The 20,340-nt window shown below is 38.6% G+C and overlaps 1 protein-coding gene and 1 pseudogene across 1 annotated transcript; one reads left to right on the top strand and one right to left on the bottom strand.

Moving 5' to 3' along the window:
- The first annotated feature begins 707 nt into the window (after positions 1–707).
- On the top strand, positions 708–7,279 carry LOC147936141 (receptor-like protein 48; annotated as a pseudogene).
- Positions 3,682–6,956, bottom strand: LOC104720413 (zinc finger BED domain-containing protein RICESLEEPER 2). The gene is given in 7 exon segments (XM_087470218.1): positions 3,682–3,764; positions 3,868–4,036; positions 4,082–4,135; positions 4,137–4,259; positions 4,351–6,003; positions 6,100–6,242; positions 6,593–6,956. Coding segments are annotated over 6 exon segments (2,103 nt in total). The 5' UTR covers positions 6,121–6,242; positions 6,593–6,956.
- Positions 7,280–20,340: the final 13,061 nt, after the last annotated feature.

The raw sequence follows: 20,340 nt of genomic DNA, 5'->3' as shown, positions 1-20,340 counted from the left end.
TTTAAGAGTCAATTCAATGATCTAGAGTAGGCATGACTAAAATCAAACCGTTCGGACCGTATCCAAACCTTAACCAGACAGTAACTGTATAAAATGGTTAAAAACCGTAACCGTTAACCGTAAATATGTGGTTAAATTATATTAACCATAATCGTTAATTAACCGTAACCGTATAAAAACTGTTGGTTAACCGCATAGTTAAACTGTAATTTTTTAACCGTAACCGTTTTAAAAATTTAATAAAATATACTAATAGTTATTTATTTAATATGAGTTATATGATATATAGAAATATGAGTACACTAAAAAACATATTAATTATAAATAAATAATATCAATTATATTATATCATCAAATAATATTAACCGTATCATATTATCAAATAACCGTAACCGTATATAATCGTAACCGCTTCAACCGGAACTTTATTTAACCGTAACCGTTTAACCGTTTATTAACGGTTATGGTTAAGGTTAAACAAAATTTTTAACCGTAACCGGTGGTTGATAAACCATAACCGTGATAACCGTAACCGTGGTCATGCCTAATCTAGAGTCAGGTCTTCGATTTCATGTAGAATCAATTAGTCTTCACAGAAGACTTTTCATATGAAGCTTTAATTTACTCCATGAATGTGAGAATCCAAAGATAAATTCGTTTCACAGAAAACACAACCAAAAAAAAAAACAATCAAATAGAAAAGTATGATGCATTATTGTAGTGAGAGGAGGATGGTAACAACAAAATGGAGCTTGTGTTTAATCTTCTGCCTTTCTTACTCAAGGCTTGTGATTGCTTCTCCTGCTAACCATGTGTGCCTTCCAGACCAGAGGGATGCTCTTTTGGAGTTCAAGAACGAGTTTTATATCCCAAGCCCCGATTCTGATTACATGATGTTTAAAACGAAGACAGAGACGTGGATGAACAACACTGATTGCTGTTCTTGGGATAGTGTCTCTTGTGATCCTAAGACAGGCAAGGTCGTTGAGTTAGACCTCATTGGCAGTGATCTCAATGGCCCTTTGAGATTTAATAGTAGCCTGTTTAGACTACAACATCTTCAAAGCATAGATCTTAGCTTCAGTAATCTCTCGGGTATTCTACCGGATTCGATTGGCAACCTCAAATATTTGAGGATTTTGAGTCTTCGTTATTGCAATCTCTTTGGGAAGATTCCATCCTCACTTGGAAATCTTACTTATCTAAGTAATCTTGATCTTTCTTATCATGATTTCAACAGTAAGCTACCGTATTCCATCGGCAACCTCAAATATTTGAGGGTTTTGAATCTCGTAAATAGCAATCTCTTTGGAAAGATTCCATCCTCACTCGGAAATCTTACTTATCTAAGTAATCTTGATCTTTCTTATAATTATTTCAACAGTGAGCTACCGTATTCGATTGGAAACCTCAAATATTTGAGGGTTTTGAGTCTTGGTTATTGCAATCTCGTTGGGAAGATTCCATCCTCACTCGGAAATCTTACTTATCTTACTAATCTTGATATTTCTAATAATGATTTCAACGGTGAGCTACCATATTCCATCGGCAACCTCATATATTTGAGGGTTTTGAATCTCGTAAATAGCAATCTCTTTGGAAAGATTCCTTCTTCATTCGGAAGACTTTCTTATCTCACTGATCTTGATCTTTCTTATAATTATTTTGCCAGTGAAGGACCAAACTCGATGGGGAGACTAACAGATTTTCAACTAGTGCTACTCAACTTGAGCTCGCTCGTCCGGATAGACCTTGGTTCTAACCAGTTCAAAGGTATGCTCCCATCTAATATGAGTAGCCTTTCTAAACTGGAGTCTTTTGATATTAACGAGAATTCATTTTCTGGACCCGTTCCCTCTTCTCTCTTCATGATCCCTTCGTTGATTGAACTTAACCTGGGACGTAACCACTTCATCGGTCCTCTTGAGATTGTGAATTTCTTCTCTTCACAATCTAACATTTCAAAATTATACATTGGAGAAAACAATTTTAGTGGACCAATCCCAGGATCTATATTGAAACTAGTCGGACTCTCGGAACTTAGCCTCTCTTTCTGGAACACAGGAGGGGACATTGTTGATTTTAGCATTTTCTTGCATCTCAAGTCACTTTCCTCACTTGATCTTTCAGGGATTCAATTGAATATCAGTTCAACGCTCCATCTTCCCTCAAGCATGAGAAACTTGGTTTTATCATCATGCAATATTGATGAATTCCCCAAGTTTCTACAAAACCACACCAGTTTGTATAGTTTAGACATCTCTTCCAATCAAATTGAAGGCCAAATACCAGAATGGTTATGGAGTCTTCCAGAGTTGGCGTACGTAAACATTGCTCAAAATTCCTTCAGTGGAGAACTAACTATGTTACCAAACTCAACTATCGAAAGCTTTAAAGCCTCTGATAATCAGTTTTCGGGAGAGATTCCTAGAGCAATATGTGAAGTTGGTACACTTGATCTTTCCAACAACAACTTCAGCGGTTCTATTCCCCGGTGTTTTGGAGTTTCCATTACATCTCTTTCGATCTTGCATCTTCGTAATAACAGTCTCTTTGGTGTTTTCCCAGAGGAGATTATCAGTGCTAACTTGAAATCACTTGATGTTGGTGGCAACCAGTTATCAGGACAACTTCCCAAGTGGCTGATGAACTGCACTCATCTCCAGTTTTTGAACGTGGAAGATAACAGAATCAATGACAAATTTCCATTCTGGTTGAGTTCGTTGCCCAATCTGCAGATTCTTGTCCTTCGTTCTAACGACTTCCATGGGCCCATAACCTCTCCAGGAGATTCTTTGAGCTTCCCCACTCTACGAATTTTTGACATTTCTGAAAATCGCTTTCAGTGGAGTCTTGCCATCAGATTACTTCGTTGGTTGGAGTGAAATGTCATCGGTCGTAGCCAAGGTTGATTTTATGCCTCGGTATAGGGTTTTTGGAGATGACCTAGATTCCTATCTTAGATATGTGAAACTAACGATTAAAGGAGTGGAAAGGGAGCTGGTAGGGAGTGGTTTCAAAATCTATAAAAACTTGGATGTCTCCGGAAACAGACTCGAAGGAGATATTCCAGAATCCATTGGTATGCTCAAGGAACTGATTGTGCTCATCATGTCAAACAATGCTTTCACTGGCCAGATTCCACCATTTCTGTCAAACTTGACCAATCTCCAATCATTGGATCTATCTCAAAACAGATTATCCGGCAGTAGAACTGTCAATTGGGCTGTCCACTGCCCAATGGGTGTGTCCATATGGGCGTTTCTATATATGGGCTATATTTGGACGGGCTATAATGGACAGTGGTCCATTTGGACAATGGTCCAAAATATGCCCATGTCCATTTGGACATGCCCATTGGACAATGTTTTTTATTTTTGTTGTTTTAAGAACAATCCTTATTTTTATTGTTTTAAGAACATAAGACACATTTTAGACGTTTTGGATTACATTCCATTCCAAGCTGGCTTTGTGTATGTATATATACCATTTCTAATTATATAAAAAACTGATAAATAATGTTAAACTGAAAGGTTACAAAACCTATGAAATTACTTAATAAGAGAGGTGTCTTGGCGACTTGGAGTTGAAGTTAATAATATAGGATTCATGTGAAGAAAATTAAAAATAAAAATCTAAAGAACAGAAGATCGATATGTCACATGGAATGGGACATACATATTAAGATGTCTTTCTATCCTCCGTCTTCCTCCCTTTGATGACAAGAAACCATTTCTTAAACCACATCTCTGAGCTGCCTCTTTCTACATTCAACCACAAACATAACAACAATTCACAATGATTTCAACAACAGGAACACAATTCGATGAACAACTTTAGAGAATGAATGATGATAGAAACAAGTACCTGGAGAGTGATATTCAGCATTACACTGCCACAATAGTCCCTTCTTCCTCAACAAACTCAAACTCATCACCAAGTTCTTCAAAACCCCGAACCCAATTCCTTGCACAAATGAGAGCTTGCACATTGGAGCGTAATAAGCAACTCCTATATTTGTTAAGTACTCGACTCCCTATGCTAAAGGCGGATTCAGAAGCCACAGTTGTAAGAGGTATACTAAGAACATCACAAGCCATTAAGGCTAACTCCTTAAAACGACCTGAATTGTCTTTCCAATATGAGAGCAGATTCAAATTTTTAAACTGAACCATATCTAACCCTGACTCCTCTAGATAAGTATCTAGAGGAGATTTTCCATTACCTCCATGCTTTTGTGAAAAGTAAGTATAAAATCCCTGACATAAGAATCAACAACAAGCTCAAAGTAAGTCACAGTTTTACATTCAAACCAAAAAATCAACAATGAGAGACAAAAGATAGACTTACATCATATCCAAATGGAACGTTCCTTCTTGAAACTTTTGAAGTGGATGCAACATTGCTTGTGTCTTTCTTATAAGCTCCAAAGAGTTGATCCATTTTTTTACGCACATGAGCCAACTTTGACTTGGTGGTAGACGGATCCAAGATATTGTAACAAAATTCTAGAAATGCAAACTTCAATCTTGGATCAAAAACTGCTGCAATTGCAAGTATGTCACTGAATTCTTCCCAATATTTCTCATATTTCTCATTCATATTCTCAACCATATCACAAATAACTGGATCACTAGAATCCTCATGATCTCTCAGCCAACATTTAATAGCCCACACTTGCATGAAATACAAGTTAGCTGTCGGATATGATGAACCAGAAATCATCTTTGTAAGCTCAGCAAACGGTTGCAAAAGTTCACATATCAATTCTGCTCTCTCCCATTCCAAATCTGATGGCAAACTCTTATAACTCTTATCAACCTCTGCAAGGTTGCATAAGGCATCTTTAAACTATATTGCTCTAGAGAGCATCAAATGAGTGGAGTTCCAACGAGTTGCAACATCTAAAATCAGACCTGCTTCAGCTTGAATTCCAACTGTTCCCATACAGTTTTGAAACAAATTTTCTCTAGTCTGAGATCCCCTCACATACTTGACACTATCCCTAATCTTATCCAAAGCTCCACTAATCACATCCAAACCATCTTGCACAATCAAATTTAGTATGTGCGCTGAACACCTCACATGAAAAAATTCTCCATTGCAAACCAAATCTTTTTGTAGCTTTCTCTTCAAAATACCTTGCATGCTATCATTTGCAGAAGCGTTATCTACTGTTATAGTAAAAACTTTCTTCTCTATTCCCCAATCTTTCAACAACTCACTTATCTTCATTGATATAACTACACCCGTATGTGGAGGGGGGAAAGCACTAAAGGATATGATCTTTGTTTTCAAAACCCAATCCACATCAACATAGTGAGCTGTTAAGCAAATATAACCTTCAATGGTTAAAGCTCTCCAAAGATCAGTTGTCAAACAAATTCTACCTGGAACTCTACTTAAAACTGTCTTAAGCTTACTTTTCTCCATCTCAAAAATCTTGAAACAATCTGATGCTGCGGTATTTCTACTCCAAAACTCTATAGAAGGATTAGCATAAGTAAAAGCCTCCCTAATCTTTTCATATTCAACAAACGAATATGGAAGATTATGCTGAATTGAAGCCATTGCAATTTTTTCTCTAAATACCATCATATCCAGCTTCTTATTAATGCTAGGTGTACTCCCAGGAGTCTTTGAACAAGATCGCATATGGCGATTCATGGTGTTAGTACCATTCCGACTCAAATTCAAACAATAATTTCTCTTACAATGTTTGCATGTAACATCATGTTTACTAGCCTTAGGTCCATCAACATATTTCTTTCCTAGTGTAAAGTTCTTCCAACATTTAGCATGACGTCTACTAGAATGGTTTGAACTACTTGTACCTTGTTCAGTCCTAGAAGAAGCAGCTTCCTGAGGTACGGTTTCAATCTCACCAAGAGTTGTTGGCGGCATATCTTCATCAGCAAAGTTGTCTTCATTAGCAAAGCGTTCTTCATCAGCCAAGTTGTATTGATCAATCAAGTTTTGAGTATCCAAATCCATTATCCTGACCTGCGAAAACAAGATCATGTTATAGATTACACAATGACGCTAACACAAGAGTCTCGAGAAGAATAGCAAAGAACTACAGAGAAGTAAGAGGCTCACCATTGTAGTTTGTAGTAGCATTAATCACATGATCTGGAAATTTCGTAAATACTGGTGCCCTCACTTTTCCCTGACTTTCAAACTTGCATTTTACTGTAAACCACGACAATCCTCTATCAACAATAGGTGCAAGTGCGACTGCCCTGCATCCATTAACATTCTTCATGAGTAACAACAACATCACAACAAGATAAGATCGACAACAATCAAAACTGGAAATGAAAGTGAAACTGCAACTGCCCTGAATCCATCAACTATGTTTATAACCACTTTCACTAACATAACAAATAATCTAATAATAATATGACCACTTCTCCCTAGCATTACCTTGTCACCTAAGACCTAAACATGTTTCTCTACACTTATTTGGAAAGAATATAGTAGATTTGCGCCAAAGGATCAAACTGAAGGTACATTTTTCATCACCACATGCATCTTAAAGCGATATACCAATATCTATCAATAACAAGTACTTATCTCTACTAAAACCTACACATGAAAAGGTTGAAGTACTTGAACGATGAGAGAAGAAGAAGAGAGTATCTATGATGAACGATGGTTGAATCCTCTCATCTGATGTGGAATTATAAGAATTTGATCTGTAAATACGATTGTAGAAGAAGAAGGAAGAAGACTTTGATGATCGATTGTAAAATCTAATTTTCCCCCAAATTACATAACCCTAGATTTTTAGAGAATTGGGCATGCCCAATGTCCACATGGTTTTGCCCATTTGGTCATGGATCAAATTTGGTCTTTGGACCAATGGGACCATTTAATTATTGGGCATGTCCATAGCCCGCCCGTAATAGTTTGGACTGGTCTTGACCATGGGCCGAGAGCCCAATTGGCAGTTCTATCCGGCAGTATCCCACCAGAGCTCGAGAAACTCACGTTTCTAGAGTGGATGAACTTCTCAAACAACATCCTTGAAGGCCCAATACCACAAGGCACTCAGATTCAGAGCCAGAGCAGTTCTTCTTTCACAGACAATCCCGGGCTTTGCGGTACTCCTCTCCTAAAGAAATGCGGTGGAGAAGAAGAAGAAACAAAGCAAGAAGAAGATGAAGATGAAGAGAAGGAAGAGAAAAATCAAGGATTCAGCTGGATTGCAGCTGTAATAGGATATGTACCTGGTTTGTTCTGTGGACTCACCATCGCCTATATTCTCACTTCATAGGCTAAGAGTTACTAATCTTTTCTACTTTTCTTCTCCCTGGCGCTGAAAAAATGAGCAATAAGTAATCTTTCTCTTTCAATTGTACTATTTGTGTCTCTTATGATCTTATCTTGGAAATCTGTAGTAATGTTGAGATCATTTTATCTTTACCTGAAATCTTTATAATGGAACGTCCGTATGACCTTCGCTAATCAGTCGATCTGAAACTGATGCAGACATGTCAGATGAATGAACATGTGTCAGGTGGGGATGGTTCTGTCATGAACAGAGGTTGTGGATCCTCTACAACATAACCACTCAACAAGAGAAACTCTCTATTGCCTTTTACGATTCATACGATCATTCAAGATCTTTTTCTAAGTTACCCTTCATACATACTCTTTATTTTCCTACGCAATTCTCTTAAGACTCTAATTCTAACAGCTTATCCTTCTCGACCTGCAAAGGAACAGTTTTAAACCAAAGTTCTAAATAGAAACAGCAGACCAAAAGAGTGGGAAATTTTAATATCTAAAAGTTAGAAAACCAAGCTTTGAAATCAGCAAGACAATGGGTACCTTTTTGCAAACAAGTCTCTCAGTTAGCGGAGCATTTTTTTTCAAATCTCCGCCAAGTCTACGTGTGAGCATATCCGTGGCGTCCAACATGAACTTTGATCACTTCAAAAAAAGTTAACAAACCATTACGAGTGTTGAATCCTCAAAAATATCTGGACAACTGTAACCTTCCCTGATATAATTTTCATCATTAGTTCTGGCACTTCTCTAAGGATAATGCACATATAAGAAAACATCATAGAGTTCAAGAAAATGTTCCATTGTTTAATTATTATAGAGAAAAGTTGCAAATTTAGTACATTTTTTCAAAGATTTGACATGAGTTTAAAGCATCCGTGGTTGAGTTGCCGAAGTACAACATTAAATACTCTATTGTATTTTGTTTGACTAAAAGATACATCTTACACTTTCGGCTCGACGAGAGCAAAACTCGGCATAGAAACACACGGATAAAATATTTTACAACTTCACAAGAAATTTGAAAAGCTTTGCAGCTATGATGGGATTCGATACTACACAAAACAGGACAAGTGAGCCAACTACACTTTCTTCCGACCATATACAAAGGAGATAACAATAAAGAGGAGGATTGATTTTAACAATTTATTACCTCGGGACGGCAACGAGAGATTTTGAAATGGATCCTGGTGGTCATGGCCGGAGCACGTAGGTCGTAGCCCGTACTGTCGTAAGAAGAAGAAGAAGAAGAAGAAGTGGGATCATTTACAGGAAGCTTCGATAGCGTCGAAAGCTGTTCCTCTGTAAAATCTTCCTCGTCATCAATCAATTTGTCCTAGATGCCTACGAATCTTTTGCCTCTTGGAATTTTTGTTATTTTATCGAGATTTTGTAGTATGTAATAATATTAAAAAATATAAAAGGAGAATTATAAGAAAATTAAAAAAAAAAAACAAATTAAATGAGAAATTTCTCGAAACACTAGAGTGGATGAACTTCTCCTACAGCAGGCTTGAACAGTTCTTCTTTTGCAGAGAATCCCGGGCTTTGCGGTCCTCCTCTCCTAAAAAGATGTGGTAGAGAAGAAGAAGAAGAAGAAGCAACAAAGCAAGAAGAAGAAGAAGAAGAAGAAGAAGCAACAAAGCAAGAAGAAGATGAAGAAGAAGAAGAAGAAGAAGAAGAGGCATCATCTATAGGAAGCTTCGATGGCGTCGAAAGCTGTTCCTCTTTAAAATTGTCGTCGTCCCAATTTGTCCAATTCCTACGAATCGGGGTAAACCAAATCGAACCGGAAAAGAGAAATCGAAATAAAAACAGAATAAATTTTAGTTTACTACATTTACGTTTTTATAAGATTCAACTTAAATCCACCGATCGAATACGACGGAACTTTAAAAAAAAATTACGAATTTGTACGCTGTGTAGAGTTTGTTTGTTTTTTTTTATTTTTTGTTTTTTTTTAAGGATTGATTGAACAACATTCGAATACCTACACACACTTACTCTTTGGAGTCATTATATTATAGGCATCCGGACCGGATATGTATTAATGCTTCCCCATTAGCTTCTTACTTATCAAAGACAAGCTTTTGGGCAGTAAGAGTTAATAAGTACTAGGTTAGACCCGCGATTTTGAAATATATTTGATATTAAAAATATGATTTTTAATTTTTTGAAATTATATTAATCATGAAAATTATGGTTTACAAAATGCTAAGAAATAAAATAGACTGGAAAAAACCTACAATAGTTTGTAATTGCCTAGTATTTGTTATTACAATCATTTATATTTAAGTCGGGTTAATTTAATCGTATAATTAGTTTAACTCTATTGTATGCTATTTTTTTTTTCTCCTATTACTTGTTATGGGAGATATATTAGTGTTTTTTTTATTTATTTTGTGGTGCATTTTTTATAGTTTACAAATTTAATCATCTAAGTTTATATAGTTTGTGTTGTTGTTACGTTATTATTTGTTTTTTTTGCTTTGTAAATTACCTATTCTTTTTATAACGAGTACACGGATGTCAAAGTAAATAGACATATTTTACTTTAGTTTGGTTTTGTGTTATTATTTAAATATTATACTTATGTTAAACTATATACAACGTTTATAAGGATTATGTTAATTTCAAAGTTATTTTAAAAGTTATAGATGATTTAATTTTCTTTAATTTAAAACATTTGGTTTTCAATCTTAAACATTATTTAACTTGTCATTGGTGTTCTTATATGTAAATCTTGAGAGACAATGAACTTTTGCTATCACACGCCAAAATTCAAACACTGCAATCATCAATGTGAAAAGGAATCACATAGTAAATGCAAAGCAATAAGATAGACATATGAGAATTTTTGTTTGATTATATGTAACTGATTTACTCTAGTTTATGTATGCTTCACAAAGAGTGTTTATCCTCCAATCACGCTTGAGAGATTACTCTAGTTTGGTTTATATCCCGGGATCTCGTATATGTTAAATCTTAATTATTATACAAGAATTTTATATATTCAAATAAACTGAAAATGTATACTATACAAATAAATTTTAGATCCCAAATAATAATTTTACAGATAAATATTATAGATTTTGTTTATATAAATTACAGTAAAATTATTTAATAATTATTTTACTCTGCAAATAGTGCGAATTGTTATTTAGAATAAAATAAACTATCAAAATGATGTTAGATTAGAAATAATATGTAACCAAGATTTTTAAAGAATTCTGTGTCCCTTAATGAATAAAATATCAAGTTTCCTCAACTCATCAAAAGTTCTAAAACCACCAAATCAGATCAAAGACACTCAGACGCATAAAAGAAACCATATAAGTATACACATAAGCTGGAAACAAAAAATCACATAGATCATAGTACTTCTAAGATGATAGCCTCAAACGTAACTTGTTGAGCCGAATATACTTGAGAATTTTTTCAGATTATTTGAGTTAATCAACCAAAACACAACAAAGGTTTTTCCCAAAATCAGCATTAGAGTTTTCCTCTGATTTTCTACATAATATTCATGATAAAAAACAATTCGTAACAAATTAAGAAATTTCTTGTAGCCAATTTCTAACAGATAGAAACAAACAATAGAATTAAGGGATGTATGCATTTTGCTTGAAATCAGCAGCACCGATGGAGCCATTTTTGTTTATATTATTTGCACAAAATTATTTCTTTATCTGCTACGTAACATTGTAGTTAGAAAAATTACAAATTTACAATCCAATTGATAATTCTGTTGAAATTTACTGATAGATTTATTTTTCTATTTTTTTGGAGAATTTTGAATTGTTACCATCCGACATAACTTTTGCAAAAAATCGACAAGTAACTTAATTAAAAAAAATTCTTCAAGCTTTATATGAAAACAAAAATTGTGTAAGCGTTGGAGAGTTTTTAAATGACTAAAGTTATATCATGTTTCACATATATACACGAGGAAGAGAAAAATAAAAAGAAAATTTATTATTGGATGAATATGCTGAGTTGTATTAATTCTTATATTTTGATTGGTCACCTATTTTAAATGATGCGCAAGTGGCCCTCTTGATCCTTCAAAACACCATCCTCATCACGAACCAAAATGATTGTGTTAACCATCTTCAAGGATTTGGCTGCTTTTCTGTTCTCACGCTCAAGTTTTCCCAAATCTTGGTTTGAAAGATTTACAGTAGGATCAGTCTTGTTGCTCCTTGTGTTACGCTTATTAGGCATGTACCTGAAACACCAAAGAGAAGAAAAACAAAAACGTGTAAGTAGAAAATAATAACAAAAGTTTAGCCGAAATTAAAAACTCAAATCTAATGGTAGATTAAAGAATCCCCGACAACAGCGCCAAAATATGATATGCTCAAATTTACCCTAGAGCTACTCTCTCAAATTAAGAGGTCACTGTAATACTTAGGGGTCGAATTCCACAGAGACTCAATATCAAACACAATAAACTATAGAGTTTTGTTACTACGCTAAAAAGATGATTTAAATTAAAAAGGCAATGAAAAATATTAAATTAAACTGTTGTAAATTCAAGAGATCAAAAAGCCAGGTCGAGTGAATTTCTCAGGAAATTACAAAATATTAAATCAATAATTAAATAGGATTCAAGCAATTAAAATCTGATCTAGAACTCTAAACTCTTTTGTAAAATAAATCAGTTCTCACTGCAAATATTATCTAAATTTAAAACCAGAAAATCCAAATCTCTTTATAAAATTCTAGGTTAAAAATCAGCTTTAAAAACAGGTTTAGATAAGTTCACAAAATTACTAAATCAAATCTCTTTGCAAGAAGTAATTTTGCTCATCAAAAAGTTTTATCAGGAAAATCAATTATATTCTCATATCAATTTAGTTTCCTAGGTATTAATTCTAGATGGTCAATCAAAGATTAATATGAAGAACAACCTATGATGAAGATCTAAAAAGATAATGAATCCTAAATAAACAGATCTAATAAATCATAAAATCCCTGTGAAAAACCCTGAACCTAACAAGCAAACTACTCAGACATATTCAATGAAGAACAAAACATAATTCTGAATAATAAGCAATTGAAATTAAAAGAGTAAATAGGGAGTTTATGAATTCTTCTCTCAAAATAGTTCAGATCTCTCTCTTCCAAAAGCTCTTAAAATCTCATAGGGTTGCAGAAAAATAAAAGTTTTTAGAATAAAACTTAAGGGGCTTCTAAAACCTAAAAATACTATTTAAATGTCCAAAAACACGTTAGAGACTAATGATGCAAATATGGAAAACTTTGGGACAGATTTGTAAAATTTCCAAAACTTGCTTCTCTCTCGGCTGAACATGGTGTCGATCGATGCTAAGGCAGTGTCAATCGACACTCTCATCCTTCCTCGGCTCCAAGTTCTCTTCCTTAGCTGAATTGCTCCAAAATCCCTTATAATTGCTCCATTTTGCTCCTTCAATGCCAAAATCCTAGAAGACCTGTTAAGACTCTAAAACATCCTACAAAACAAATCAAAAGACTATAAAAGACTCCTAATATCATGGTTAAAAACCATAAAAACCATGATATAGCAACTCCCCCAGACTTAGTCTTTGCTTGCCCTCAAGCAAAACAAAAACTTAGACCTGTGAAAGAGGTTTGAAAACACATAAACTCATTTTCTCTCTAAGGTACTGCCATGATCATCCAAACCATAATCCATATGCTTAGCAGACAAATCCAAATCGAATCACCATGTACTTCTCCGTGGGTCTCATCAATTTGATCAATGTCAAGAACCTTCTAGACTCATTCTCGTACTATACCATAACAAGCAAGATATATCTTTTTACAACATGTGGTAGTCTTCCTCTCCCCCAGACTTATTCTATTCTTATCCTCCTTTGAGCTTTGTTTGCTGTTTTTTTTTCCTCCCCGGCAAGATAGTTAGCAATTTCAAAAAGTGGGCTGCCCGCTATTTCTTTGTTCGCGTCGACCAACACTCATTCGAGAACCCGCTAGGCATCCATCAGAGAGTGTGAAATGGAACTCCGGGTAGATTTTTCATTATTTGTTTGCTTTGATCGATCATAACACTTCTAACTTGTTTTAACTTTTCGTTCTTTGGTTTTCAGATCGCCCATTCTGTCCTACACATCTAGCTCGCGGTTATCAATCCGTCTGAGACGCATTACTATCCAGTTCTAATCGGCCGTGGGAATTTATCACTCGTATCCGTGTCGAGAAAGCGATGGGCAAAGCTAGGACAACATTTCCGAGTTTCGCGAATTCTCTGGGGAAAACCTCGGAACCTGTCAGATCCCGCGTTTTTGATGCCAGTTCCCTTTAGGTCGTATGTCCGAGTCCTCACGCTGAAGCTCGACCTGAAACTGACCCTATTCAGGATGACGACATAAACGTCGACATTGTCGGTCTTGAGGATACCGTGTTGTTGGGTGACCATCCTTTGACTCTAGAAGGGGCCGATCCTCCGAACGCCGAAGAAAACATCCTCTCGCTTGAAACCAGGGAAACAAGAAAAAAGAAGAAGAAGTTAAACAATAAAAAACAGATCGGAGAAGACCTTGTTTCCGAACCAGAACCCGCAGTCACTCGCAAGCGTTCGGCTAAAGATGCCGAATTGGAATCTGCTGACAGATTCCGCGTGAAAAGGAGGAACGATAAAACTGACCGATTCGCTTTTGACTACTTCGGTGATAGTCCCCTGGTCACGAATCGGGCAGCTTCCAGTGATCTTTTTCAGAACTTGATGGTTTCCTCTCGAATTCTTCCTAAGACAAGCAGATTGGAATTTGAAATAGCATACCTCGACATCGCCGAGTCTCATCTAATGGTTCGTAACACTGCTTCCTTTTAACTTTGTCCAGATTTTGTGTAGGTGACCTAACGCATTGTTTCCTTGGATTAACAATCAAGAGGTTGGAGTCAGGGAAACCGTGGAGTATTTGCTCAGAAAGGGGGCAACTATTCCTGAAGAACTGATCTTAGAGATTCAGGAGAAAAGGGCAAAAGCCTTGGAAGCTGTTGAGGCCCTAGAACTCCTAGATCTGGGTGAAGGCAACCTCACCATGTCTCCAGATCAGCTTGGCTTTGGAATACTTCATCCTGGGAACATTGCGCCCAACTCTGTCCGAGATCAGCATGGATCCAACGCCGGAGCTTTCCGAGCCGACTTGTCCAATCTTTCTGAAGCTTGAAACCATAACTCCTTATGTACTTTTATTATTATTATTATTTTGAACTTTCGTGAAAAGGGATGTGAAAATCCCTGTTAAAACATTTCCCGTTTTGCGGTTGAATTTTGCAATAGTCCTTTTCAGCAAATTTCCTTTTGATGCTTTGATGAGAAATTTCCTTTATGTAAAAAGGGAACTAGCGCCAAAAAGAAAAGCTAACTTTCCCAATCCTGGAATTGGAAAAGCATCCCCAGGAACCAATATAAATATCTCAGTGCCATTCCTAATCGAATCATAAACTCGCAACGCAGTTTCATTCGTAAGAGATGCCAAGCTCCGTCGGCAGTATTGATCCCTTGGTTGAAATTGGGAATGATTTCCCGACATTCTCAAATTTGGAGGCTATCAAAAGGGGAATGCCCTACTACCCACACATCCGAGCTCAGTGGATGTTGCTGTTCCGCGTTACTCCTGAAGCAAGAGCGAAACTGGAGACTTTCCTTTTTCACATTGAAGAACATCATGCCAAATATCGGAAACGACTTGCTGCGGTAGAACAAACGCGGAACGATCTGTTGTGCAAACTAAAGCTGCTTGAGTCTTATCCAAGATTTTGGATCGAAAACGGATTCGACAGGGTAACGGCTATGCCATCGTGCTTGATCAAGTATTGTAACTAATGTTACTACTCGGCGAACTCCATTCCGAGTGAACCGAGCTTTTCGCTAAGTGGCGAGTTCATGCCTACCGAAGTCAACCGTTCTACATATATAAAAGTGCTAATAATGTAGAAGCTGCTGCAGCTCATGCCTTTGTCAACCAGGTAACATTCTCGAGCTAAATTTGCAATATGTCCTATCGAATATCAATTCTAACTTGAGATCCTTTTTATATTTTCTTGGCAAGCATATAGAATCTGTGCATCATGAGCAATGCCATAAACTTTACTATCATCGCCTGAAGAAGAACGAGATCGACGACCGTCTAGCTATGCTAGAAGCTGAGGTCACCACATTGAAGTCGAAACGGAAAAGAGCCGTCCGTCGTCTTGACGAGGCGGAGCAAAAGATCATGGCACTGGAATCCCGTCCCGATGAGAGGGAGAAAACATGACTTCAGCTCTTATGGCCCATGCTGAAACGTCTTAAGGCGGATACTCGAAGGATCGCAGCCGGGTTTACCCTAAGTTCAGGATAACCGATGTACTTGCAATTTAGCGATTCGAAACATTCTTAGTATTATTTTACGATGAGTTGTCGAGTTTAGACAAATTGTGTTTGCAATAAATAAAGTTTCATTTTATTCGAAAAATGTACAAGAAGAGGGACGTCTCCTGGCTTATATCAAGTAATTTTCATATTTACGCCACTTGTGAAAGCAACCCCTCTAGGCTCCGAAGAGATGGGTTTTGAAAGTGGGACATTTATCCCTAACAAAACGTGTTTGTTCAGAGGGCGAGATCCTGGACTCGGCTTACCTCTTTTACTTTAGTTCGGAAGTCAGACTGCGAAATTATTCTTTGGATTCGACTAACCATTCCGTCTGAACTAAAGGTCGTGTGCGAAATAAATACTCTGGGTTCGGCTTATCCCTAACAATGAAAGAAAGACAACGGGTGCGAAATAAATACTTTGGGTTCGGCTTATCCCTCCGTAAGAAAATTTGTGCCTTCGACGCAAGTTGATCACCTGGCCAGGGTATCAAAAAATATATCAAAGAGTTCGGTCCGAACTGAAGCAGACTTAATTTTAGAAGTTCATACATATATATATATATATATATATATATATTTTTGACACGTGGCTAGAAACATTGAATGTTTGCACGGTCTTTAATTGCGATTCTCGGGACGCAGCGAAAAATCTGTTGTACTCAGATTGGTGGAATTCATAGCGGTTGTTTACGAAGTTGGAGTATAAATAGAGGAGGGGTTGGATCTTTGTTAGACATTCGCAACTCCAACAAAAAATAGAAACATAGAAAAGATCTGTTTGGTTAAGGAGGGCCTGGGAAAGGACACCTCCCCTCAAGAAGTAGGAGAAACTTCCCGATCTAGTGAGTTCATTCCAAGCTCCGAGACCATCGAACCGGGAGTGTCTCCTTTACAACAAGAGCTCCGAGGATATCGAGCTTGTCGTAAAATAATGGGTGCGTATATCTAGGCGCTTCACCCAAAACTTGACCAGCTCCATCGTCTCTACTGTTTGGTAGGGACCATCCGAGTTCTGTACGAGCTTATCGACGAAGGTTACTTTCTGGCGCAGTGGTGTATGAACCGTCTACTTGCTGAGCACTCGGCGTGCAAAGAACTAGTTGATCGGATGGAGGTGCCCGATCTACCCGAAAGCGACTGCGAACCCCTGGGGAAAATTGCCTTCTCGTTCATAACAGACGTCTGGGTCTACCAGGCTTGTCTGAAGAGGCTGATCCAGTTCGTTAATTACTTGGAATCGACGGGTTAGGCCTTCCGTGAACGCCATCTAGTTGAGGGCCCATGTGCCTTTATAGAGGACATGGTGTCCAAGGGTTCCGGGTTGCGAATCAAAAGGCTAGAAGCCTTGCAGCGGGAGCGGCAGATCTGGCGAACTGCAGTGAATGAACTGGCGGTGGAAGAACCGTTGGAGTCTGACCTATCCGGCCCAGCTCCCATCCTGAGATTGCAGGACCGTCCAGAACGCTAGAGGGCTTGCGGCAAAACTTTTTGATCGAGTTCACTCATAGGATGCTTGCCGCTGAACGTTGTTTTTTTTAAGATTAATTTTTCTGCCGAACTGCCAAACAAAATGTAATTGACTCGCACATTCAATGGAAATTTCGACAAAAAAATGAATTTTATTGAAATTCTAGCTGCATTCGCTTAATCTTTAACAAAATATAAGGAATTTCCTACGTACCCTGAAACAGGGATCAAGCCAGTCGTATTTCGTTGTACAAACAAAAAATAGGTGGAGGTTGGGTTCCCAAAACCTTGTAGGAAAGGTTGCGAAGGCGACCTAATAGTAGTAATGCTTCAAATGTGCAGCGTTCCACGAGTTCTGGATTCGTTCTCCAGCCATGGTCATAAGCTCGTAAACGCCAGGACGAACTGCTTTGGATATCAGATATGGCCCCTTCCACCGAGCGCCGAGTTTACCGGCGTTAAGCTCTCTGGTATTCTCGTAAACTTCTCGTAGGACCAAGTCACCTTCGCTGAAACGTCGCTGACGAACAGTCTTGTTATAATACCGAGTTGCTGCATCTTGATATTGTTGAATCTGAACTAAAGCCTGGTCGCGTAATTCTTCAGCGAAGTCGATATGATCGGTTAGCATATCGTTATTAAGATCAGGATTATCGACCATCATGGTTCGATGAAGTGTTGGGACTTTTGCTTCTGCCGGGACAGGCGCCTTAATCCCATAAGTCAGAGAAAAAGGTGATTGTCCTGTAGATCGCTGTGGGGTTGTTCGGTAGGACCATAGTACACCATCGAGATGATCTGCCCACGCTCCTTTTCTCCAACCGAATCGTTTCTTCAGTCCAACTATGATTGATTTGTTCGTCGCCTCGGCTTGACCGTTCCCTTGTGGATATCGGGGAGTTAACGTACTCAGACAAATTTGCCACTTACTCAGGAAACGTCTGGTGATGAGCGAGGTAAACTGTGTACCATTATCGGTGATGATTTCATAAGGAAATCCATGACGACATATGATGTTTTTCCATATAAAATTAGTCACGTCCAAAGACGGGATCTTAGTGAACGACTCCGCTTCCACCCATTTGGTGCAGTAATCGGTTAGTACCAGAACAAACTTCTTGGATCTCGACGGCGGAAGAGGCCCTACAAGGTCCATGGCCCAACGCATGAAAGGATACTGGGCCGTTACAGTACTTAATAATTCGGGCATAACGTGTCGCATTGGCCCATGACGCTGGCAAGCTTCACACTTCGCCGAGAAGGCCTCACAATCAGCAACTATGGTTGGCCGATAATGACCATCCTTCTTGATTTTCAAAGCAAGCGCCCGTCTACCGGAGTGGTTGCCACCGTCATCTTCGTGTACTTCCATCATGATTCGTTCGGCCTCCTCGCAGCTAACGCATGTAAGGAACACTCCGGACGAACTGCGACGGTATAAGCTTCCATCCAAGAGGACGTATCTAGCGCTTTGAGCTTTTAAACGCCGAGCTGTTCAACGATCTGGCGGGACGACCCCTTCGGAGATATAAAGCTTAATCTCGATTTGCCAATCATCAGGTGGCTTTGTGACATCCGTTAGGTCTTCCATTGGCTCGTCAACTTCCATCAGAACCGAATCGTCATTGTAACGGAGACCAGGTTGGCTAGATCGATGCTGGGTGCCTCGACGCACTCAACATGAATTATGCGCCGCAAATCAGGATCCGAGCAATTTGCCAAGGATGCAAGAGCATATGCGTTCTTCGTATCGAACTCACCACTGAACTGACTGACCACCAGCTGGGAATCACAGAAGACTTGCAGGTGTGTCACTCCTAGTCCTCGTATTCCGTTTCGTTATTGGATGCTTTGAAGTTGAGCTTCAATGCTTGCTCAATCACTTCGCCGCTGGGAGATCGGAGAATGAGTCCCACACCGGATCCCTGATGAGATGATGAACCGTCGACGAACATGGTCCAATGCTCTTCCTTAGGAGTTGGGTCTTCGAGCTCAGGAGAAAGCTCAGTAATGAAATCGGCTAGGACTTGTGACTTCAAGCTTGGTCGAGAACGATATTCGATATCGTACTCACTCAACTCGACCGCCCATTTTGCCATGCGTCCGGACTGAAGGGGGCTATGGAGGATAGTTTGGAGCAGCTGATCGGTAAACACGACGACGGAATGTGACTGGAACTAAGGTCGAAGTTTGCACGCAGCGGTGATCACAACGAGAGCCAGTTTTTCTAGCGTAGTATATCTTGACTCCGCGTCATTGAGGGCATTGCTAGTATAAAATATTGGTGTCTGGTTTTACTAGCACCGGTTGACTGGTCAGATATTCCTTCAACTGCCGAAAGACGATCTCGCAACCGTCGTTCCAATGAAAATCCTTGTTTCCTCGGAGGAGCTGATAGAAGGGAAGGCATTTATCCGTTGATCGGGCGATGAAACGATTTAGAACAGTGATCCGGCCATTCAAGCGCTGCACCTCCCGTTTGTTAGTAGGGGACGGGAGGCCCAGTATGGCTTCAATCTGTTTGGGGTTGGCTTATATTCCTCTCTCAGTAACGATGTATCCTAGGAATTCGCGTGATATAACTCCAAACGTGCACTTCGTTGGATTCAGTTTCATCTGCTCCACGTTTAAAGACTTGACCAACATGTCGTCGATGTAGACCTCCATAGTTCGTCCGAGCAGATAGGCAAACATCATATTGACCAACCTTTGGTAGGTTGCCCCGGCGTTTTACAATCCGAATAGCATAACTTTGTAACAATAGGTTCCTTTGTCCGTGATGAATGTCGTTTTTCCACGATCCGTCGAACTCATGGCGATTTGGTTGTATCCTGAGAATGCGTCCATGAACGAGAGCAATTGGTTCCCTATTGGGCTTCGACAAGTCGGTCTAAGTGCGGCAAAGGGAAGCTATCCTTAGGACACGCTTTGTTCAGATCTGTGAAATCCACGCATTCTCCATTTTCCGTTTTTCTTTTTTACCACGACCGGGTTGGCCAACCAATCAGGATACTTGACCTCCATTATTTGATCTGCTTTGAGTAAACGTTCGACCTCGTCTTAAAATGCTTTTGCTTGATCTGGACTCAGACGCCTGCGTTTCTGCCTAACTGGTTTGAATGTCAGGTCGATATTGAGCTTGTGGCAGATGACGTCGGGGCTAATCCCGACCATATCCTTTGTTGACCAAGCAAATGTGGAGGACAAAGA

The sequence above is a fragment of the Camelina sativa genome, chromosome 10 (genome assembly GCF_030686135.1).
Source record: "Camelina sativa cultivar CO46 ecotype springtype chromosome 10, ASM3068613v1".
Lineage (NCBI taxonomy): Eukaryota > Viridiplantae > Streptophyta > Magnoliopsida > Brassicales > Brassicaceae > Camelina > Camelina sativa.
This window is presented reverse-complemented; position numbering and strand designations above follow the sequence as displayed.